The sequence below is a fragment of the Neovison vison genome, chromosome 1 (assembly GCF_020171115.1).
Source record: "Neovison vison isolate M4711 chromosome 1, ASM_NN_V1, whole genome shotgun sequence".
NCBI classification, from domain to species: Eukaryota; Metazoa; Chordata; class Mammalia; order Carnivora; family Mustelidae; genus Neogale; species Neogale vison.
In genome coordinates, this window is record NC_058091.1 from 287,297,102 (window position 1) to 287,320,467 (window position 23,366).

The 23,366-nt window shown below is 47.2% G+C and overlaps 1 protein-coding gene across 2 annotated transcripts; it reads left to right on the forward strand.

Moving 5' to 3' along the window:
* Window positions 1–1,657: 1,657 nt before the first annotated feature.
* On the forward strand, window positions 1,658–20,832 carry GDNF (glial cell derived neurotrophic factor). 2 transcript variants are annotated; one of them, XM_044241474.1, is made up of 3 exons: window positions 1,658–1,681; window positions 2,485–2,662; window positions 20,228–20,832. In XM_044241474.1, the coding sequence occupies exons 1-3, from the start codon at window positions 1,658–1,660 to the stop codon at window positions 20,710–20,712; spliced, it is 687 nt and encodes a 228-aa protein (XP_044097409.1). In that variant the 3' UTR covers window positions 20,713–20,832. The 2 variants fall into 2 exon arrangements, with proteins under 2 accessions (XP_044097409.1, XP_044097420.1); XM_044241485.1 differs by having other exon boundaries at window positions 2,485–2,584.
* The last annotated feature ends 2,534 nt before the right edge of the window (window positions 20,833–23,366 follow it).

Here is a 23,366-nt window from a genome sequence, read left to right on the forward strand (position 1 = left end):
AGCAGGCTGTGGGGTACAAGAATGGGTGCGGGGGCACCTGGCGGAGCCGACTTCGGGAGGAGAGCGTGGTTACCGCACGTGGCAGCGGGCTAAGCAATTCGCGCGCGTAGCAAAGGCGGCGGGTTGCAGCAGAAACGCGTCCTGCAGCTGTGCTTTGAGAAAGCGATAAAAAGACAAACCGGGAAGTGGCGAGGGGTTGGAGGGGGGCGCCCAGATGGGCCCAGGGAAAAGCTTCCCAGTAGACAGACCACTGTGTGTGCTCAGCTCCCAAACCCCCTCCTTCCTCCGCCCAGCAAATACCGGGAACTGAAGAGCCGCTCCGAGTGGGGCCGGGCCCGGCGGTGCTCGCTGAGAGGAATGCGCCCTCCCTGCCGCGGGGGAGGTGGGGGAGCGCTTTCCGGGCCTGCGCTGCACCCGGCCGCGGGCGGGAACGGGAGCCGGGAGCCTCCTCTGGCGAAGCGGAGACTTTTCCACTGTTTCCTCTTTTGCCAGCTTCTCCACACTTCTAATTGAGGATCCCCACGTCCAATTTAAAAAGCTCTTGTCGGCCCAGCAGGGAAAAAAAGGAAAAACCCTCTTAATGCGGAAGGGAAATCTGGTGCCTCGGTAGCTTCCTGCTGGCGGGCACTGCGATTTGGAATGGCGCATTAACCCCGGGGCTCCCTGCCTCTCAGGGCCGCCAGCCATTTCGCACGCACCCCGGAGCTGGCACCGCGGCGAGGGGGCGGGAGGCTTGGCGTCCCCTCCAGTTCTCTCCTGTGCGCTCCTTTTGCACGGCCTCGGTGCAGTGTTCCCTGGGCCCAGGCGCCAGAATCTAGAGCCTCTGCTTTTTCCCGGGTTTGTAAACCTGCCCGCGCGGCAAGAGGTGCCGGGAGCTAGCTGCAGGTTGCCCGGAGTTCCCAGTTCCTGCAAATACCCCGAGGCCCACAGCTGCGTAGCTAACAGACGCCCGAGGGTTGGAAAATGCATTCGTCTCCGCAGCGGTGGGAGGTGGCGGCCGAATTAAACGCTTCCCCGGGTGGCCTGCGAGGGAATCTAGGCGGGAGTTCTGGGTGGAGATGGGGGTAGGGCTGGGGGACGGGAGGCGGTGAGCCTGGGAAGTCCCGGATAGATGCCGAGCCCAAGTTTTTGCGTTTACCTGCACACTGTCTTACTCCTTCCTGGAGAAAGTTCAAGGAGATTTTCCTTAGAATCGTATATGAAGGAGGAAGCATAATTAACTACTTGAATCCCGTAGGTTCCACTTAATTTCCTTGAAAACTGGAACACGGGCATTGGGAAGACACGAGGAAACACCACACCCCGAAATGCCTGGGTCTCCTCCACCCCCTGATTGGGTGGGGCTTGGCGCTGAGTTGACAGTGCCTTTTCGCCCCCGCCCGCGGCTACGCTGGTGTAGGCCGCCTTTCTGGGGGTTTTGAGGACTGAGGCGCTAAACGGAACCCCCTCGCTGAGAGAACTGAGCCCCAACTCCGCACCCTTTGGTGGTCTAGGCCTTACCCTGCCCGCGCTGCAGGGTACCATCCTCCTGGATACCTCCTACCTCGAGACTCCTCTGAGCCGGGAGAGGGGACTGGGGATCAGAATCTCGCAAAACTACAAAAGTGAGATAGAGGGTGTTCCGGTATAAAAGGATGCATAAAAATTGTCAAGGCAAATGCAAACCCTACCTAACAGCAATGCTAAAGCAGTTATTGGACGCTTATTGTATGCTCCCCTAGGTCTTTCATACGTTAATATTCCTAACCTGGAGGCGTGGAGATAGTATTTTAAACCTAGCCGATGCTTTGGGAAGTAACGTAATGCAGGTGTTCCCACACAGGCCAGAAGTCTCCAAGTCCCTACTACTCCTTCAGCGACAGAATACTTCAATAAATAAGTGGGAGGAATGAAGCGCGCGGGCGGGGTGAGGGGTGCCACAAAGCCTGCCCCAGCAAGCTGACCGCAGCATCTGGACCCCGGATAAAGGGTCCTTGGTTTTATTCGTAAAATGAAACGCTGACCGCTTGCTTGGCTCGAAGGTTGGTTCCCGGGACCTCTGGGAGCTGCGGGAAGGTGGGAGGGCCCCGAACCGGGCGGAGGACGCAGGGTGACGGCTGTCCCCTCGTCCCTTGAGGGAATGGGGCCGTGGGGACGTCAGTACGGGTTTCGTCGTGTTGGCCAGATATCGTGGTGCCGTCGTGTTGATACCTGCCGGGACACCGGCCCGGCAGGAAACTCTGACCCCTGGGATCCGCTGGCAGGAGTGAAGGGCGGTAGTAGGTTGGAGGCTGAGACCTGGCCGCGCCTGGGACGCCCCCGGGCCGGGGAGTGAGCTGGGGACTTGGAAGGAGGGCGCGGGATGCCCAGGGAAGCGCTGGGCTGCAGCCGTCCCGGAGGAGGGCGGTGACGAGTTTGGAGCGGGGCCCTGGGACCCGCGGGGATGCCGCGCCCTGGGCTTCCCCGCCTAACGCGCCTCCGCCGGTCCTCTCCCCCGCCCGTGCAGGTGCCGCCGCCGGACGGGACTCTAAGATGAAGTTATGGGATGTCGTGGCTGTCTGCCTGGTGCTGCTCCACACCGCGTCCGCCTTCCCGTTGCCCGCCGGTAAGAGGCCTCCCGAGGCGCCCGCCGAAGACCGCTCCCTCGGCCGCCGCCGCGCACCCTTCGCGCTGAGCCGTGACTGTAAGAACCGTTCCCTCCCCGCGTGGGGGGGCCGCCGGCGGACCCCCACGCACCCCCACCCGCCGCCCGCACACACCCCAAGCCAGCCGGGACGGCGGGACGGCCTCCCACGCCCGCGCGGTAGCCCCCCTCCCAGGGTGTGCCTGTCGCCTGCTGCCCCAAAGCCCTGACGCCCCGTCCGTAAGGGACACGTGCTGGTTTGCTTAGCCCAGAGGGTATCACATTTTTTTACTACCCGTTTAGCATTCGGATGAACATTTCTCCCCAGTCACTACCAGCACCGCAGGAAAAGACACAGTTGTCCCCTTTTCTCCGCTTCCCTAACAGACACACGCACTCCCGTTTTGTTTTGTTTTTTCCTTTCTTATCCGTTTGGGTGTGCCTGGCTGTGCTGAATTCTGGAAACAGTTGTATTTCCATCCTGAACTGCCCTTGCAAGGGAAGAGGCTGAGGTTTTCCAAAACCAAGCCCGAGTCAGAGAAAACACAGAAGGGCCTCGATTTCCAGAACAAGCATCTGGGCAGTGTCAAATCTGTTCAGAAAGTTCCGGTTCTAGAAAGGCTTAAGGGTAAATAGTGCTAGCTAGGACTAGGGGGAAAAGCTGTAGTTGGCTCTACACGTGACAATACTAAGTTTTAAGAAAAGAACATACAAGTAAATAAATAAAAATCTGTGATTTACCTCTCAAAAATATTTTAGATAGACCTCTATTAGGGCATGTCAACTATGATTTGATATAATTTGCCCTAGGCTCTTCAGTTTATCTGTTGCATCAAACAGGGTATGTGCATACATTATAAGTTAAAGGTTATTGGGGAAGTATGTAGAAAATTTGACACAACCCCCCAAAAAGCAATAGTGAGCTGTAGCCCAGATGTCACCCTAGCCACTATCGCCTTCCATTATCCCATTAACTGTTTTCCACTTAAACAAACTTAAGTCCTATGCACAGGAGAAGCAACCCTGAAAGTCAGCTGTGAGTCCCCCAAACCTAGTGGCCTTGAGCTGAAAATGCAGTGCAGGAAATGTGATGTTTATTTTATGCTTAATTACAACAATAAAAGCCTCTTCTTCTAGAAGTCCCAAGAAAGAGGAAATAGTGCATTTTCTAAACTGAATTAAGACTTCAAGAGTGACTTAAGGTTAGCAAAAGAACATGGTTGATGTCTTGAAATTAAAGTAACTGTTTTAAGAGTTTCTGTCAATTAGTTATATAAATTTATTTTTAAAGGTTTCGTTTTCAGCCATGAATATCCACCTTAGTGTACATAAAAGTTTCTCTAATAGAAACCTAAATTTAAAATGCCCCTTAGTATCATTGTCTTCAGAATAGTACCCATGAGAGCTGAGTAAGTGGCTTTTCACTCACTCTAACAGCCTCGGCCAGAGGAACAGGAACACAGTGTTAGACAATACTTCTCTAATCAGAAAGCTCAGGAGAAATATGACTGTGCCTGATTATGAAGCTGATTAATTCATGGAAATCTAACTACTTAAGCTACCTGTCTACCTAGGCTTATTTAATACTGGCTCTTGATTCTGGCTCCACTTTCTCTTTTTTTAAAAAAGGTTTTATTTATGAGAGAGAAAGAGAATGAGCGGGGGAGGAGCAGAGGGAGAGGAAGAGGGAGAAGCAGACTCCCCACTCAGCAAGGAGCCAGACCTGGGATTCAATCCCAGGGTCATGACCTGAGCCTGAGGCAGATGCTTAACCTGCTGAACGACCCAGGCACCCCTGGTTCTGACTCTACTTTTTTTTTTTTTTTTTAAGATTTTATTTATTTATTTGACAGAAAGAGAGATCACAAGTAGGCAGAAAGGCAGGCAGAGAGAGGGGGAAGCAGGCTCCCTGCTGAGCAGAGAACCTGATTCGGGGCTCGATCCCAGGACCCTGGGATCATAACCCGAGCTGAAGGCAAAGGCTTTAACCCACTGAGCCACCCAGGCGCCCCATCTGGCTCTGCTTTTAACTAATTCTGACTTTGGCCAACCTACATACGTACTTTACAGCTCCGTGAACAGTTTACAACCTTGCAGTAAGGGGAGGCCTTTCTACTCCAAAACACCAGTGGCTATAAGACTTGGTCCCCTGGCCTTCATGGTCCTGCCCTCACTGTCCTCTGGGAAAAGACTCAGAAGGACAGAGCCCGTGCTCACTGGAATCACCCAGGGATCCTTAATGGAACACTGATGCTGGGTCTCACCCTGAGAGCTTCAGATTTAATTGGTTTCTGGTGTGACTTTGGCATTGGGAGATTTAGATGTTCCCAGGTAACTCTAATGTGTAGTCAGGGTTGAAACATTTTGTTTGATAATACCCTAAGAAAATCTGTGCCCCATGTAAGATACAGCCAGTGACAAAGCAAGCAAGGTAGCATTAATCCTACTGATGAGGGCAGGGTGGCGGTGTGCAAGGGACAGGTGGGAGAAGGGAGATTACTTCCCTTTTCCAGAACTGATGCTAAGTCATCAATGGCCAAGGTTCCTACTACTATGTTTACATTTGAACTAGCAGAACACACCCAATTCCATTTTATCTGCTAGAAGACCCAATAGATCCTAGAGGACACTTGAAACAGAAATGTTCCCAAAGAGAAACTGAGCTGTGTTCTAAGCCAAGTTGTCTGCTTTCCAGGTATGTTCAGTTCGGTAGCAAGCTGTTAGTGCAGGGAAGACAGAGGAATGACAGCGTGCAGACTTCGAATGCTCAACCAGGGTCAGCAGACTCCCGTCACGGTGCTGACATTTATATCCTGCACACCATACACCGTGCGACTGATTAACGCTTATGGACAAAAACATTAAGTCACGGGTTGTGTTGGGAAAATAGTCCCTCCACTTTTCAAATGCCTGTGACTTAGTGATTGAGCAAAGGTGCTTTTGTGCCACCTTAAGCACTCTGTGCTGTTTGAAGGGGGCTAGCCTGCACACCCTCACCCCTGAGGTTGCAGATGTCCTGCTGCTTCTAGTGTAAACAAAACAGCCAGAATTCTGTTCCTAGCATTTTCACAGGGTGAACTACCCACATAGAATGCGTAACTGGCTCGCTTGCCTGCCTACAGGTTCACTATAAAGTAAATGTGGCTGCTTCCTGTGGCAACTGTGAACTTGTCTAAACTCAAGGACTTGTGGCTTTCCCTTTGGGGCATCCAAGGACATCTTTTTCCCTTTAGTGATCTTTTTTCTTGTATTTTGCTTTTTGCCAACATCTTCTCCAAAGGGTGATTAGAGCAGGCTGGGAGGAACCCAGAAGGTGAAATTTACAGACCTCATAGCATTGTAGAGCTGACACAGTTAACCCCTTCCTCTCCTCATGGTAAAGCAGCTTGCTCAGAGTGCAAGAGCTTCACAATGGTGGGAGGTAGGTCGGCTGAACCTGGACCAGAGTTTCCCCCAATCACGGAGACACAGAGCAGAGCATTCGGTTTGGCTGCGTAGGGGAAAACACTTTAGGTGGGAGGAAGGTCTTCATCTAGCGACTAAAAGCCTATTGCACAAGGTTGTCTGAATTTTTTAAAGGTTAGTTCATCTTAGTTGTATGTCAGATCTTGGCCGTGGATGTCAGCTCTAAATGCGTTTCACAAGCAAAAGCATAAAGTGCATGTGGTTTTAAAATTTGCAATCTGAAAGCATGTATTCATTCAACAAATAGTTCATGTGTGCCCGTGAGGGCCAGGCACTGTCCTAGGTGCTGGGAGGTCCTTGGTACACATAATAGGCAAAAGTCTCTGCACGGAACATACTATCTAGTGGAAGTATGTCCAGCAGTGGTACAATCCAGTAGTACTGTGAACCAGAACTAAATGTGAACAGCCTTGGACCAGGAAGGCAGACTTCTTATGTGACCAGAGGCCAACTAGAAGAAAGATTGGGCATTGTTAAATTATAATTACGGGTAATACACAACTTACTGTAATACAATGAGACTATTTTCCCCCAGTTGGGTAGCATATCATGAAATTTCCTATGGAAACAATTTTATAAATCAAGCTATCCAGTTCCCAGGCCAGCCCACACAAATCAGGTGTAAACCATAATATAACAAATACAGTTCACAGTATTGTTAGGCTCTTTGTTAGAGCCTCTTCCCGGGGTGCCAGTTCCTATAAGTTGCAGAAAGAGGGCACAGAGCAAGAAATCAGGGAGTCCCAACAAGCAAGATTTCCAGTTCCCACCATTGGATCAGACTAGGGTTTGGGTCCCAGCCTTGGCACACAACCAGCTCTTACTTAATCTCTCAAACCTCAGTTTCCTCACCTGGAAAATAGGATTGCTATTATAGCTTTTTCCTGGGGTTGCTCTGAGGGTTAAAGGAGAAAATGCTCTGTAAAGCCCGTGCCTGATAAGTAAACACTGCTGTTGTTAGGGGCCGTCTTCCTTCTTCCAACAGCCTGATGAAAGCCTTTTTCCCACCTTTTCCTTCAGCCTCTGCCAAGACGTTGCTCTAAATGGTGGGATTTCAAGCAGCACAACATAGTGTGGACAGTGAAAGAAATGCAAGCCTTACAAGGAGGCAAATTGGGGCCCCAAAGTCTGTCATTTGGTAAACACTTGGTCAGGCCAACCTTCCCTGGGATTCTGCTCCCCGGGTCAGGCCCCTGGCTCTTCCCAGGTTTCACAGCTCCTTCCCTTGCCCATTTTCTTGAGCCCATGGAGTTCCTGTGAAATTTTCCCCACCAGCTTCCCATGGGCATGTTAGGGAGACCCTCTTCCCCCACTGGGGAGAAGGGAGCCAAGGCAGGCAGACCCATATGTGTAAGTGATAGGGGAGTGTGAGTTGTAGACCACCTGTACTGAGTATTTCTGCTTTAAGTGATCCCTGGTGGATATTTAATTTAAGATGCTTAATTTAAGATGTTTTGGAAACACAGCAAAACCCTTCTGGTGAACTTTACTAAATGTTAGGCCTGTTGTTATCCAGCAAAGGAAGCTTCTAGAAGCTAGTTCAATGTTAAGCTTTCCAATCTAATGTTATGTTATGAGATATAGAACTTGGAATGAATAAGCACCATTTACCTATTGCTTCTTCTTTACTATGTGAATGAGCAGTGCTATGATAAAGTAAATATCTAAGCTGGAAGGGGACTCAGCCCTTTGGGATGAGACTTTTGAAATCAAGAAATTTCATGTCTGACCCTTTTAGGAGGAATGGATTCCTCACTTGAGATCTGAGATCAGCATCTCACTCTGGCCCCAGTCTGGAGACCGATATTACACTGTTGCTGTTTAGAGAAATCTATTTCAGGCTTAATTTGGATTGGCCGGTCTTAGGACCTTCGGCTGATCTGACAGCCTAAGAAATATGCTGAAAAGACTCTACTTTCTGTGATATAAAAATAAAGACAGTCAACCCCATCCCCCGCAACATCCCTTTCATCTTTGTTCGTTTAGCACTTAATGGTCCATTGCACCTTCATTCAATTAAAACACTTATTCTTTAATTAATCACTTGAGCTCAATCAAGAAGCAAGTATTAAGTATCTTTCATGTACTAGGTGCTGTGTGGCATCAAAAAGACAAAATGGTGAACTTAAACAGCTTATGGTCTGGTTGTAAACTATGGAGAAGCAGATGGGTGGGTAGGCGGATTGTCAGACAGACAGATATGTCTATCAAGGGGCTTATATTAGCTGAGGTCATGGTAAGAATTCTTAGCAATGAGGTCACTGGGATTTGGAGATCACAGCAGGAAAGGATTCAGGGAAGAGGGAGGATCTGAGCTGGTACTTGAAAGATGGGTATTAAGAAGGGAAGGGAAAGGGGAAAAGACACATTCCAGACTAGGGAGAAGCATGGGCAAATTTATGACCATGATATGGGGAAGGGCAGGTGGTAACTCCAAGGAGGAGGCCAGACCTCCTGTCCAGAGCTGAGGACAGATGGCGGGAAGTGGTATGAAATTTAGGGGATCTCCGCAGGTGATCCCCAGATGATGAGATGCTATAAATCTGGGACAAGGAGGGGTTTGCTGTGTTTGATGGCAGTGGAGGGGTACGGGAGCATCTTGAGCAGGTAGGTGGCTGAGGGTGTGGACTCTCGCTGCAAAGCCGTCTCACTGTAAAAGCTACTCAGGCACACGAGCTGCTTGGGAGTGGAGTCTGTAGCATTAGGCATATTTTTCATTTTGAGGTATTGTGTTCTCATGCTTTAAAAGGACACAAAAAAGGGCATGTTCTAGGCACAGGCACCGTTGAATCAATGTATTAATCCTCAAGGAAGTCAATAACTACAAATAAAAACTGATTATTAAAATTATTGTCATAGCACCTTTTGGTTATCCAGATGGTTGACTCCGTTTTAAACGGATAAGTTTTGTAGCTTGTCCAAAAATTGAGTACGTTTGAGCTCTACTGGATGGGAGGAGATACTTTTATCTCATTTTACAGATGAAGAAATGGGACCTTGAGCATTGTTCAAGGTCGCGAATCTAGTAGGTGGTGAAGCCAGAGTTCAGACTTCTGGCCTCAAAGCCAGTATTTCTTGGCTTTACACAGACTGTGCTCCCATATTAGTAGATTAAGAAAACACAAACATTGGTTTGCTAAAAATACATTCACTAACCCTGAAACACAGATTTTTCAAGAAAGTCCAAAGAGTCAGCTAATAGAAGTAGGGAATATTAAATTTTTTAAGTCCTTAAATTTTTATTTATTTATTTATTTGACAGAGAGAGAGAGAGAGAGAGAAAGAGAGCACAAGCAGGGTGAGCGGCAGGCAGAGGGAAAAGCAGACTCCCCATTGAGCAAGAAGTCCCAAGAGGGACTCGATCCGGGATCCTGGGATCATGACCTGAGCTGGTCATGTGCTGACCTGGCCAACGCTTAACCCTCTGAGGAACTCAGACACCCCTAAGGCCTTTTTTCATTTCCATTTGGGTGGCAGTGTTCTTAGGCTCCTATTATTAGTGGCTACTTTGAAGTCCAGATCAGCAGCTTTTAAGGAGGAAACGTGAATTTCTGTACATATGCCAATACCACCAATGCCTGTTGCTGTGAGAGGAGGCTTCCTAACATGTGGGGACAAGTGAGTTCTGCTCATATGTTTTGTAGGCTGACAGAATTTGGGAGGCCTTCCGGGAGGTACTTTTTCTCAGAACAGTCCTGTTCAGCCCTGGGGAAGGGGACACTGACATGGGAAATCCAGGGTCACTGCATAAGGGCCAGAGTGACCCCCACGGTGGGAGCAGGAGTGAATTTGCACAGGGAGAGCTGGGGTCACTATTGGGAATCTACCAGTTAGCTCAGGAGAGGCAAACCCACTTTTTGCATGATTTTAATAAGGTCATGGAGGTAGAAAGGCGTGGTTTTAAAAGTCTTCAATCTTTTTTGTCCGTAAATCTGCAGAAAGAATGTTGAAAAACTATTGCACACTTTTAAGAGGATACCTAAAATTTTGAATCACAAGTTTAATAGTCATACGATGTAATTTCCAGCCCATTAGAGAACTGTAGGTGGGCTTCACATATATTTGTCGTGAAATCTTCGAGCTGCAAATTTAGTTTCTTCAATTCATGGGAAACTAGCAAACAAATTAGCCCAGATAAATGGACTTTTTGGTCAGAAAAGATAAGACTTCATTTCCAGTTCAAAGACACATGTGAATATACATCCATGACAACCATCACAATTCTGGATCCTAATTACACGATGAAGATATGGTTGGGTAGGTGGACAGGCAGACGGGGGGGAAGCAGAGCCTTGCCGTGAGTGTCTGGTCAGAATGAAATATGCAACCACCCACTTCAGCGTATCTTGGTTTATTCATATGGGACTTCATATGAATTATGAAGTTCATGGTTCATAGTACAATAAACACCACGCGTCCTTCACCAAGACTGACCTCTTGTTAGCATTTTGCTTCATTTTTGTCCCCTGAACCACTTGAGAAATGGTTGCAAACATAACATCAAATGCTTCTGTACCATCTAAGAACAAGGATATTACCTTACATTACAACAGTTCAATGATCAGTCTCAGGAAGTTTAACAATACTGTTATCCAATACACAATCCATATTCTTATTTCCCCAGCTGTGACAATAATATCCTATGTGTTTTTTCCCCTGAATCAAGAATCACAAATTGCATTTGATTATGTTTCTTCTTTCGAGGAAAGATTTTATTTATTTATTTGAGAGAGAGACAGAGACAGAGATAACAACAGAGATAGTGAGAAAGCACATAAGCAAGGAGGAGAGGGAGAAGCAGGCTCCACGATGAGCAGGGAGCCCCATCTGGGACTCAATCCTGGGACTGAGGTTCAGGATCCTGGGATCCAGGTTCAGGACCTGAGCCAAAGGTAGACCCCTAACCAAATGAGGCACCCAGATGCCCCATTGATCACCTTTCTTTATTTTCCTTGAGAATAGCTCCAAGCCTTTTCTTCCCATGACGCTGAAAGTTCTGCAGAGTTCAGGCTGTCTTTCTGCTCTTTTGTAGACTTGCCCTTCAATTGGGATTTGTGTGACTTTTTCCATGTTACGAGATTCAGGTAAAAATCCTCAGAATACTGAGTTCCTGATGATGTGTCCTACATCAGGAGCCACCGATACTGGTTTTTCCCCCGGAGCCATGCATGCCTGCATGGTCCCAGTGTGGCCTCACAGTAAAATGAGTGAGATGGGCAAGAAGCACCCCTCTCTCACTGAGGTGGAAGGCTGATTTTATAAATGCAATCATTTTTGAATGATCTGTATAGCTGATTCCATGAAGAGTCTTTGAGAGGCCAGTAAATTCTTTCACGTGTGGGAGGGTTGTTACATAGCAAGTCCCTCCTCACATTTGACCGTAGGAATCCAGTTCAAATGACAGGGAACACTTTTCTTTTACCCCCTGTATTTTCCTCTCCTTTTGCTGGTCCTCTGCTTGCCCAAGTCCCTCAGACCGTCAGCGTTCCTCTTAGCCACCGATCAGTGGGCCCCTGGGAGGGGCTGAGGGAATGAGAACACAGAGCCCCGGAGCATTGTGGGGCCTCTGGCCTCATGCAGGGCTTTGTGGGAGGGGAGAAGCAAAGGTTCCTTTGCTCCCAGGGTCCTTTTGGAGTTTCCCCTCAGAACCCACCTGCCTCAACACCGCAAGGGATTCTTTTCCCAAGTGGCTATTTGAGTGCTTAATTTTACTGGGTAACTTTCTCACCTTCCCGTAAGGTTTTCATAAATGCAATCACAGAGCTCATGGGGTGCGCTCGTTAGCATGGGGGTGTTTACTGCTGACCGTGAAGTGCTTTTAGCTCACGCCAGGTGTTCACGGATTAGTTAACAAATGGACACCCTGTGGGGTGTGTTTGTGACTTAAAAGCAAGAGGATGGACATTTTCCTTCCAGGGGAGCCATGCTGTATTACTGTAAAATTATTAACATAACTATAATGAAAGCGTGGACCACATAGGTGGAAATCAGAGCCGGGCAATCAGAATCTGATGGCAAAATGAGTACGCTGTCTGTCTCTTCCTCGGTAAGGTTTCGGGGCTATTTGTCTTCCTGGAATAATTTCCATTACCCTCATGGCAGGTTTTCTTAGTTAAGTTGTGGGATAAAAGTTCAAGATTGTATATCTAATACTCGTGTGAGATGTTGGTCAAAGTAGGTGGAGATGGTAAAAAATGGCATTTTGATGAGCAAAGTGGCTTTTAAGAGTATACCCAAGGCTCCTTTTTCTGAAGGTTTATTCTGAAATGGTTTGCATACTAGTTGGGTCTTTTTCTTCTGCCTTGAGAGGATCCAGAAATGCTTTTTTTAAACAACAAAACACTGGTGTTTTTACAAAGCAAATACTTTTCAAATAAACCCATGTCATGCCTTCCTGTCAACAAACCACGGGTCATGTGGAGAATGCACTATAGCTCTGGCAATGGTCACAGTGACTTAGTAAACCGCCTCAACTGGTGAGTTACTCTTAGGGAACTAGATGCCATAGACCCCTCTTGAAGTTAACTGAGGAGTACCCAAGGACTAGGCCAGTCTATCTAATCTGGGAGAGTACTTTGTCTAAAATAGGAAAACGATGGTGATCGTTACATAATGTAACACGTATCTGCATTCTGGTGCTTAGTGACCCATAGGCTTTTTATTTTTAATTAATTCAAATAAGTGGCAAAATTAACACATAAGTAGGAGCAGATGACAAAACTCAGTAGAATTTTTTGGAGAACTAGAACATGGTCGCGGAATAACACCACACATTTCAGAGGTCGCTGAAGGTCAAATAGAACAAGAGTCAACAGCTTGCAAGCCGGGCTGGACCCGTGAATCATTTGGTAGCAGTCACAGTGGGGGATTCGAACCTTGGAATCATAAGCTGGGTATGATCCAAACATGCTCGAAGCGGTGAAAACAGAAATGGATAAAATAGAGATTTTTAAGAGAATGGCAAGTTTAGCATTCAACTTCCCGTTGATGGAGATGGACGGCTGACAGCGTGTCGGTGGAGTATGTCCTCTCCGAGGCCATCAGCTCCATCCCTTCCTTTACAGACGGAGACTCAGGTGTAGGATGCCTCCCCCTAGAAACCCCTAGAACCCCCTAGAACCTAGGGTATCTTGAGACTCAGCACCCTTTCTACACTTCTTTTCACCTCTCCTGCATGGGCAGAGGAAGATGTTGAGTTGAGAGACATGCCGTGGTGATTATTTCAGATGTAACCAATGCACTGAGCCAAGAGGAAAACTGAAAAGGTCAAGAACTGCGAGACCTTAAAATACCTCCCGTGGGCTTTCAGGGGCCCTGGGCAGAATGCCACTGGGGTGACAGCCAGAGAGGGCCTCTCCCTGACAGAGGTCACCCAAAATGAACGCTTTCAGCAAACACCCCCTGCCCCAGCGCCCCCAGGACGGAGGCCATCTGCATCTCAGCCCGTTAGCACTGGGGAGGGCCCCAGAGAAGGTCCGGTGGAGCTCAGGAGGACTCAGTGACTGGCCCAAGGTCCCCAGACGGTCAGGAACTGACCCCAGACTGGAATTCGAGGCCGTGTTCTCTCTAGCTCTGCCCTGAGAGCCTCGTCGTTTGGTGCCAGAGTGAGTTTGAGGAGCTTCCGGAGATGGGGCCTCTCGGTCGGAATCCGCCACCGCCCTTGGCTGCTAGTTTTCCGGTTTTAACTGGGAAATTGCCAGCTCTGCCTTAGAGTGATATGCAAGACCCAGGGCACGGGAGGTGGCCCTGACCAGCATGGCTGTTCCCTTCCCGGAGACGACTTACTGTATTCCGTGGCCTGCAGGAGCCCGAGTTTAGCAGCTACTTCATGTAACTCAGTTTGTGCTGAATTTTCCAACAGAATGTCTGTTTCTCACTGAATTTGGTGAATGTGTACAGGTGAAATCAGCGTATCTTCAACTTGTTCCGGAGCAAATTACCACATGCCCTGAGACTGAAAAGCTGCATAGTAGTAAGCTTTTTTTTTTTTTTTTTGTACTTAGAAACAGGTATAGCATGGAGCCTTAGATTAAGTTTGAACTTTAAACCAAGAGACCACATTTATGAGTCACGTGGCCTTTCTTTTCATCTTCTCTGAGTCTCAGTTTCCCAATCTGTGAAGTGAAAATAATACCTATTCCCTAGTTAGCCTTGCAGGGATGTTGTGGGGCTTAAAGTAGATGTTGTAGGAAAAGAGGCATCCGTCTCTCCTTTATAGCGGTAATATTTTATGTGCATCAAGGAAGCTGTTATTTTAAAACATAGAATGATGAAATTTTGCAATGTGAGGAATTTTTAAGCTTTTTAATACTTATAATATTTCAGTACTTAAGTATTAGTGAAGAAAAATCATGTTTATATTTTATTGAAAAGTAAAAATAATGTATTCCAAAGAATGACATGGGCTGGGAATTTTCTGGAGACGCTCTATCAGTCAGGCTGATTCTTTTCATATAAACATGCATGTGCGCACGTGTATGCACACATGTATGTACATATATGTGTGTGTGTATAGATAGAACTTGTGTTCTGCATGTGGGTACTCTACAGAGCAGTCAGGACTATATCTGGGGTACAGGCACATAAAGATATCCGATTAAATACTCCCACCCCCAGGTTTTCCCCTCACCTCCTGTCTGTGAACAGCCTTTTCGGGGAGGCTCTCCCTGTGAGCACAGGCTGCCCAGCACCTCAGCAGCCCGGACGTAGCCTTCCGTGACCTTACCTCCCCCAGCCACCTCCCCCAGCGTGTACCCACTGGCACGGGGCACTACCTGGAGTAAGACCTGTGTGGCCTTGGCTTATGCAGTAGCTCACCCGTGGGCCTCAGTGTGTTAACCCTTGCTCTTCTGGTACATAGCAGCTGGCTATCTTACAGTGGAGTACAGACGCTGGTCTTCCCCCAGAGCAAGAAATAGTCGGGACTTTTCTCCGGGGCCCCTGCATCCTTGAGGCTGACTCTGGCCTGGAAGACTGTTCCTCTAAGAGAGGCTACTGTGGATACCAGGATCTAGCCCTATCCCCCTGCCCCTTTTATTTTCTGGAACTCTCAGAGCCTCAGGGACCTTCCCTCTGTCCCCAGAGTCTACTCGCACTCTGGGGGAGGAGTCTTCTCCTTGTGCTGCCTCCCTTTGGGGCCCATGGGTTGAAGACAAGCTGAAGGCTGGCTTAGACACCCCTCCCCCCCGCCCCACTCAACAGCCTGGCTGGGGCAGAGAGGTAGACAACGTGATATGAATATAAAAGGACCCCTTTGATTAAACTGTACTGTTCTTAAGAGAAATCTAATATTTAGGAGACTGTTTTGTCCATGGGATGCCTGCTTAACTAAGATAATGTTTTGAATTATGTACTTTTTACTTAGGCTATTACAAGAAGTACTCTGCGTCCTTACATTGTTCCTATAAAAACTCAATTACCTTTACAAAATGGTCAATATCCCAGTCCTTTGTTTCTGAGGTGACTTTACTGTCTTTCCCCATAATCAAGGGAGGCAAGGTCTCTGCTGTGAACGGTTTGTTCCCAGAAATATTCCCCCAGTACAAGGTTTCATTTGTTTAAATAGCACTGTTTATAGAAAGGACACATCAAAGTTAAAATATTTTAAAGAGAATAATGCCAAAATATCTGGTTGAATACTGAAGGGTCACTTTAAATGCATTTGAGTATTTTGATTTTTTCAAAAACTTTAGCTTTTAGACATGATTTTCCAAGACATATCCTCCAAGCAGGTCTGGGAAAAGAGCAAGTGTTTGACCTATTTTTTAAAAATGATGCTCCTCTTTTGTGGTTTGCAAGTATTTTACTATCAAAGTTACTACTCACGAGGGCTGTTTGTATAGCTGACATTTTGCCAAGCCCTTTATAGGATGCAGAAGAAAGTGATATGCCATTAAGTTTTAATTTAGGGAACTAAGCCAAACCCTAATCCCCTACATTCCCCTCAGCTCCATGAATTCTTGGAAGATAGAGGCAGCTTTGGGTTGGCCAGAGCCCGGGGTTCGAGGCATCTGCAGAATTTCTAAGAACAGACACAGTGAAGTGTAGAGCTCCTCGTGCACCCGAAATGCCTCGTGTTGATAAATTAAGGCGCCTCTCCATAAGGGAACTCAGTCAGCATCAAGAGGCGTGGAATGAGGAATCTAGTTGGAAGAGACAGGCCTATTTGCTCTGTGGTTTGGAAAATCTAATGTGGCTCAGCGGTGATGTCGGCCACCCACCTGACCCGTCTTGGAAAATAGAACGTTACCCTTTTCTGGTTTCCAAAATTCATATCCATGTAAAACTTGCAAACTAAATATTTATTTATTTATTTATGCTTTATTTTTTAAGGAGAAGAAAGGAAAAAGGGAAGAAGGAAAGAAAAAAAAAAACCCTCTGGGCTCAATGAGAATCATTTGGAGCCTAAAACTGGGGCTTCAATAAATATTTCCACATTACCCACCAGAAGGAAAAGTTCTTACCAGCTATATCCTTCGGTTTCACGTCAAGCATTTATTGACTGCTTCCCAGATTCCTGGAAGCCTTTTGATTCAGGATTAATAATCCGTTTTCCACCTTATCCTAAAGCATAAGTGGCTGGTGCATTCTCTCTGCTATACTCTTCACCTTGAAAAGCCAATTGGAATTTTAAATAAAGGAACTAAATGTTCTCATAACAAAGTATAAGTATGTTGCAAACATCATTTAGGGCTGCTTATATGAAAAATGTATTTGCAATTTATGTGAATTCAAATTTAGCAGGGTGCTCTGTATTTTACCTGCAAGCAAAACCAATGGACAGAGCCATGTAGTCAAAATGTCATAAAAAGGTGGGAAAATGATTTTGGGGGAACTTTGAAAGGATCAGGCAATAAATAAGAACAAATACTGATTCAAATTGTTATTATAACTCCAGTAATATAAAAGTATGTAATTTATCATTGCATAAATTAATGAGTCCCTAAACCAGTATAAGTTGAACTTTTATAACTCGAATGTTTTCCTATGTGTTTATATTAAGATTTTAGTAATGTTTCATCCTGATTTCTGATTAATCTTCAGTTCTTAATCAATTTTGACTTCTATGTCCCCAGGTTCTTAAGTTACTGATCTATTCAAGAATTCTTGAATAGAGTTGGGGGGGGATCCCTTCATGTGAGTCCTTTTGTCACACAAAGGGTCTTTTGGGGGAACATGAAGACTTTTGCAGAACTTTGATTAATCACCTCTAAAATATCAATTTTAGAAGTTCAGATTTCTATACAAGAACGGTTTTTTGAAACTGAGCACATCTAATTTCCTCTTCAGAGCTTATTATTGGAAAAAAAATCACAAATAGCATAAGGAGCTCATTCTTCAAGCCATTCATTTCTTTATACAGAGTGATTTAAAGGTTTTTGTATTTTAAGAAGAACACTTCTTAAGTTCAGTTAGAAAGGAGTTCCGAGGAAATGATTAATCAGAGTCCTCCCACACCAGTCCTCCCAGAGAGAGCCCCTTAAAAGCCCTGTTGGGACTCAGACCTTGAGAGACTTGCCTGCTGCAGGAAGCAGGCCAGGTAGATATTTCACTCTCAGGTGGAAAATGACGGTGTCACTCAGGGCATGGCTGCTTCCCATGTGACGTCATGGGCTGTTTACCTGAGAGCTGTTTATTTCATGATGGTGTGGTTCTTAACCGAAGTCTAAGCGTCCCCTTGAAAAATTAAGGACTTCTTCTTCTCCCCTTATGAAGTGCCCTATTTCATTCAAAATTTATGGTGGGCTTCCAGGGACAAGATCCTATTTTAAGTGCTTGGGGTCCATGGGGGAACAAGCCAAGCAAAGGTCCCTCCTCCTGGAGTTGATTTTCTATCAGAGAAGACAGACAACAAATAAAAAACTTAAGAAATCAGTTCTATAATACACTGAAAGATAGTATTATGGTAGAGGGTGGGGAAGCAAAGCAGGGGTTCTGGATTCGGGCTTGGGGACACATTGTATTTTAAACAGGGAGGTCAGGGTTGGACTTGGTGGTGGTGACATTCGAGCAAAGACCTGAAGGTTTGTGGGAGTGAGCCACTGCGTGCTGTGCAGGAACAGTGTTACAGGCAGAGAAGGAACAGACAGCACAACGACCCCGAGCTCCTGCTTGTGTCTGATCTGTGATACTCAACCCAGGGTGCTTTTGCCCCCATGGACATTTGGCAATGTCTAGGAAAGGTGGGGGGATATCACTGGCATCTCCTGGCTAGAAGCCAGGAATGATGCTTACCAATCTACAGTGTGGGGAACAGCCTCCCACGGCAAAGAAAGATCCTGCCCAAAATGTCAGTGGGGCTAATGTTGAGAAACCCTAAGTGTGAGAAGTGGTGAGGAGGCCTGGAAAACTGGAGGAGAGGCAGTAAGGGAAAAGAGAAATAGAAGAGATCAGAGGTGACAAAGGCTGGAGGAGAAGAAATGGCTAGGCCAGCAAGGGCCTTAGGCCAGCCTGGACTTTGACTGTTACTCCAAGAGAAATGGGGAGCCATTGGAGGGTCTGGAGCAGAGCAGACATGACCCACATTAACAGCTCTGGCTGCTGAGTGGAAAATAGACTGAAGGAGGGTAAGGCTGGAAAGAGGGAGCTGAAGGCGGCTGCGGTAATCCCAACAGAGAAAATGGGCCCAGACCAGGGTGGGAGCAGCTTTGTGACTTATAGGCAGCAGGACTTTCCAAAGCCAAATCCCAGATATCAGACAATGAGGCATTCTGGGGGTTCCACACAATCTGTACTCTTCATTACTATGTATCCTAGATTATATGTTCTACATAATCTATATAGATCAGTGTTCAACAATAGACTTATCAATTAATCGATCAAGCAATTGGTATAGTTAAATTGCCTTAGCTGGATTTTGTTTTACACACAGGATTCCTGATATGTGTTTTAACAATCAGTCCATGACAGGGGCCCCCGGGTGGCTCAGTCTGTTGAGTCTGCCTTTGGCTCAGGTTGTGATCCCAAGGTCCTGGGATCAAGCCCCGCATCAGGTTCCTTACTTAGTAGGGAGTCTGCTTCTCTCTCTCCCTCTGTCTGCTGCACTCCCTACTTGTGCTCTCTCTTTCTCTGCCAAGTAAATAAATAAATCTTTTTTTAAAAAAATCCACGGCAAAACAATTCGGTAGGAGTCAGGCACAAAGTAATCCTCTGCTTTACCATGGTCTCAGCAAAATACGTTCACTCTTGCCAATGACTACTTTGAGGTGTCTTTTTTCGGAGCCACAGATAACCCTAAACATGCTAAGTTACCTTTAATGGGGATGAGGGGAGCATAAGAGTTCTAGGCCCTAATAATGAGAATGAGGGGTTTAAGTGGCTTTCTTCTTTTAGAAATGCATTAAATTGTTCAAACAGCTCCTCACCTCTTACTTGATCAGCCAAAGCAGATGCTGCAACAGAGCAGAAAAGTCCAAGAGACTGGGAATCCTTGCTCTAACCCCAAGTTCTCCCACTTCTGAGAAGAGCTGCCTCCTCATTCTATCTGAGAGCCCCTACTCCAGCTCTGATTCTCAGCCAAGAAAAATGGCCTTCAAGGAGCCACCTGCTCCCAGCAACTGCAACCCAGACTGGTTAAAAAATGGCAGATGTTGGGGCACCTGGGTGGCTGAGTCATTAAGCGTCTGCCTTAGGCTTGGGTCATGATCCCAGCATCCTGGGATCGAGTCCCGCATCGAGCTCCTTGCTCTGCAAGGAGCCTGCTTCCCCCTCTCCCTCTGTCTCCAGCTCAGCGTATTCGTGTTCTATCTATCAAATGGATAAATAACAATCTTAAAAAAAATAGAAAATAAAAAAAAAAAAACACGACAGATGTTATTCAAATGGAAGATGCCCTTCTGAGGACTTGTTTTCTGCAAGGAAGTATGTCTGTCCCCACATGCCAGTTTCCTCATTCATCCATTCATCCATTCATTTATTTTAGTCTCCTCTTTTAACTGGATACTTTCCTTTCTGAGGGTGCATTTTCACCTCTGCTCCCTAGGGTAGGGGTCGGGGGAGGGGGGAGATTGCACTGGTCACTTAGCCCGACCAGCTGCTGGTTCCACTGGGGGTCCCTGCTAGGCTAACTTTGGAGGCACTTTCCTGGAGAAGCCCACTTGAAACAAGCCTTGTCGTCTCCTTGTCGTCTCACGTGACCTTTTCTGTTTTCTCGCTGAACAGCAAACATGCCAGAAGATTATTCTGATCAGTTTGACGACGTCATGGATTTTATTCAGGCCACCATCCGAAGGCTGAAGAGGTCGCCTGAGAAGCAAATGGCCGTGCCACCCCGGAGAGAGCGGAATCGCCAGGCAGCGGCTGGCAGCCCGGAAGGTTCCAGGGGGAAAGGGCGGCGAGGACAGCGGGGCAGAAACCGGGGCTGTGTCTTGACTGCGATACATTTAAACGTCACTGACCTGGGTTTGGGCTACGAAACCAAGGAGGAACTGATTTTTCGGTATTGCAGTGGTTCCTGTGACGCGGCCGAGACCATGTACGACAAAATATTAAAGAACTTATCCAAAAATAGGAGGCTGGTGAGTGACAAAGTCGGGCAGGCTTGCTGCAGACCCATCGCCTACGATGACGACCTATCGTTTCTAGATGACAACCTGGTTTACCATATTCTAAGAAAGCATTCCGCTAAAAGGTGTGGGTGTGTCTGACTCCGGCTCCAGAGACTGCTGTGTATTGCATTCCTGCTACAGTGCAAAGAAAGGGACCAAGGTTCCCAGGAAATGTTAGCCCTGAATGGAAGATGAGGACCAAGGAGGCGGAGGCAGAGGAGGAGGAGGAGGAAGAGGAGGAGGAAGAGGAAGGCAGCCATTGGGGGAGCCTGGTGGAGGGAGATTCAGCTACAGAGAACTGGACAGGAGAGGAAACAGCCATCTGGACTCTCCCTGCCGGCAGCCAATGTCGCCGGCAGCCGATGTCACCAGCAGCTTAGGGCTGGGGTCCCTGGTTGGGTGTTTCCCATCATCAGACACAGCCCGCCACGGCCGGCCCCGGGCGCAGTTGCGGATGCACTTGAAACCAGACCAGTGTATCTCCTGTGGTTTATTTTCACACATCTGGAGACACCTGGGAAACGGTCATCCTGGTGTCGTTCCTTGTCACGACGTTTTACTGCTGAAAGCAAGAAAGGCTTATTTTTCTGTCACTCAGCAGAAACATACCCTGGAGAGGAGGAAGAAAAAACAAAACAACACAACACAACACAACACCAAAAGCAAAGACACAAGAGATCGTTACCTTTGAATTTGAAAGTCGAAGCCTGAGGTTTCCTAAAGCCAGCATGGTTTGCCAACGGTCGGTCGGTGATGGATTTGGAACCTGGTGTGCGGGGCAGGAAGAAGTTGGCTAGGAACCAAAAAGGCTGTCCTCATGACTAAAAACAAACCCAAAGGTATTTCCTTGATGACCTTGGAAACAGGAAACCAGTTGTGGTTTTCGGCAGCATTCTTGCAGGAGAGCAAGTGGGGAAGGCCCCCCAGCCGCCCCGGGGCAGGGGACCCGCTGGGCCTGCCGGTTTACAAAGAGACAGAGGTTACATACCCCCCAGCTCCGTTTAAGCATGGTCATCAGTGACCAGAGAAGCTACTCGATGCAATGCATCTGTTTCAGATACAGAAATATAGAGAAGATATTTATTGAGATTTAAGTTATTGTTATTTATTACCGTTCACTAATGAGTTGCTCTTTTCTCCCCTTATTTATTAAAGTTTCTTTTCAAGGTGCCAAAGCATATGTGGTCGCAAAATGCAAAGAAAAGTGACAAAGAAAATTTTGATTGGGAACAAGGGTCCATGCTTTTCAAAGTATTAAAAAGTTTCTCAGTAGGCAAAAATCACTTACTTTACCTTTTTAAGAAAAGCCCTCCCTCATCTCCCCCCACCCCATTTCAGCCTCTTCCCTATTTTTATTTTTGAGAAAAGGAATGCGTCAGAAGGAGCGCTTCTGATAGGCCCCTTCTCGGGAGTGGTGTGCAAAGACCCGTGGGCTCTGATTTTACGTCCTCGCTGTTCTGTCGCTGAGCAGGTCTGCCACACGCTCCCCTTTCTGTTGTATGTAAGCCCTTACTCCCTTCCACGTGTATCTATCTATGACATGCATAACCATGTATATGAAAGGTTAAATCCCTTTTAGTAAGTAGTCCTGGAGTCAGTGTTGACCTAAAAGTAAGATACAAATCCTATCAGCCGGCCATGGTCTGTCCCGACACTTCCCCTGTCCTTCCATTCCACTGTCTTCTAGAGAAACGTGCTCACGCCCAGCGTAGCCAGGGAGCATGTGGCCCGCCTTCCAGAAACAGGTTCTATCAGGGTGCCGTAAAAGCCCCTTGGCTGTCCCCTGGGGGCAACGGTCGCTGTCCCTGTCAGAAGGAGGTGGCCCAGAAGGGAGGATATCTGGCCCAGCCACATACACACACCGAGTCTCATGCCCACAGAATGTCCTACCTGTACGATGAAAGCCTTTGGAGGGGCGGGGGCGTAAGGCGGGAACAACCAGCTCCTCACACGAGTCCCGGATGTGGGATTGTCTGGCAGCTGACGAGGCACGAGGAGCTGGGGTCTATATTAAGAGTTTGTTGCATGTTTCATAAAAGGGATTTTTATCAAGGAAATCATCTATCACTATCCAAGTGGCTAATAGCCCGAAAGTATGACAGATTTAGCAATTAAGTGACCTACCGGCCTCCCTCAAACAATCATGTGAATTTTGCAAAGTAACCAAGAGGCACCATTTAGCAGATATCCCTTCCCCCAAGCCCCCAAAGACCCAAGTTCACCATCATTCTGTCCCTGTCTTTTCTGTTCCCCTTGCACAACTTGGAGATAAAGTAAAAGGAACCCCCTGCCCCTGGGGCCAGAATGGGGACCTCGTTGAAGAGCAGCCTGCTTCCAACAGTGACAGACCCAGCCGTCTGGTCATTCGTGAAGCACAGTGTGACGTAGCCTCAGGACCATCTGTCTGGTTCAGACAATCCTGGCAGATTTGGTGGCTGGCGTCCCTAGGGGTCAGCCTCAGCCCCCCCCCCACCCCGCTGCCCCGATTCCCATGAAAAGTCCTTGTTCACAGGAGCTCTAGGACACAGTGGATGTGGACAGCTCATTCCCAGCATCACCACAAGCAAGTGTTAACTGAAGCTAATCACTCTACCAAATCCAAAAAAAGGGTAAAGTTTGTGATTTTTCTGTATCATTGCGATTACCATCTGATCTGGTAGGGAGTGCACTTCTTTGGAAGTTCTGACTTCTCTGATCTGTCTCAGTCATTTGTGTTATACAACCAAAGTTCTCTACAGACTTTATTTTTGTAC

Excerpts from the sequence above, each read along its gene's own strand:
- GDNF (XM_044241474.1), top strand. The coding sequence starts at position 1,658 with ATGCAAACCCTACCTAACAGCAAT. Across the intron at positions 1,682-2,484 it reads AAACCCTACCTAACAGCAAT|GGTGCCGCCGCCGGACGGGA; the intron begins GCTAAAGCAGTT and ends CCCGCCCGTGCA. Across the intron at positions 2,663-20,227 it reads CTTCGCGCTGAGCCGTGACT|CAAACATGCCAGAAGATTAT; the intron begins GTAAGAACCGTT and ends CTCGCTGAACAG.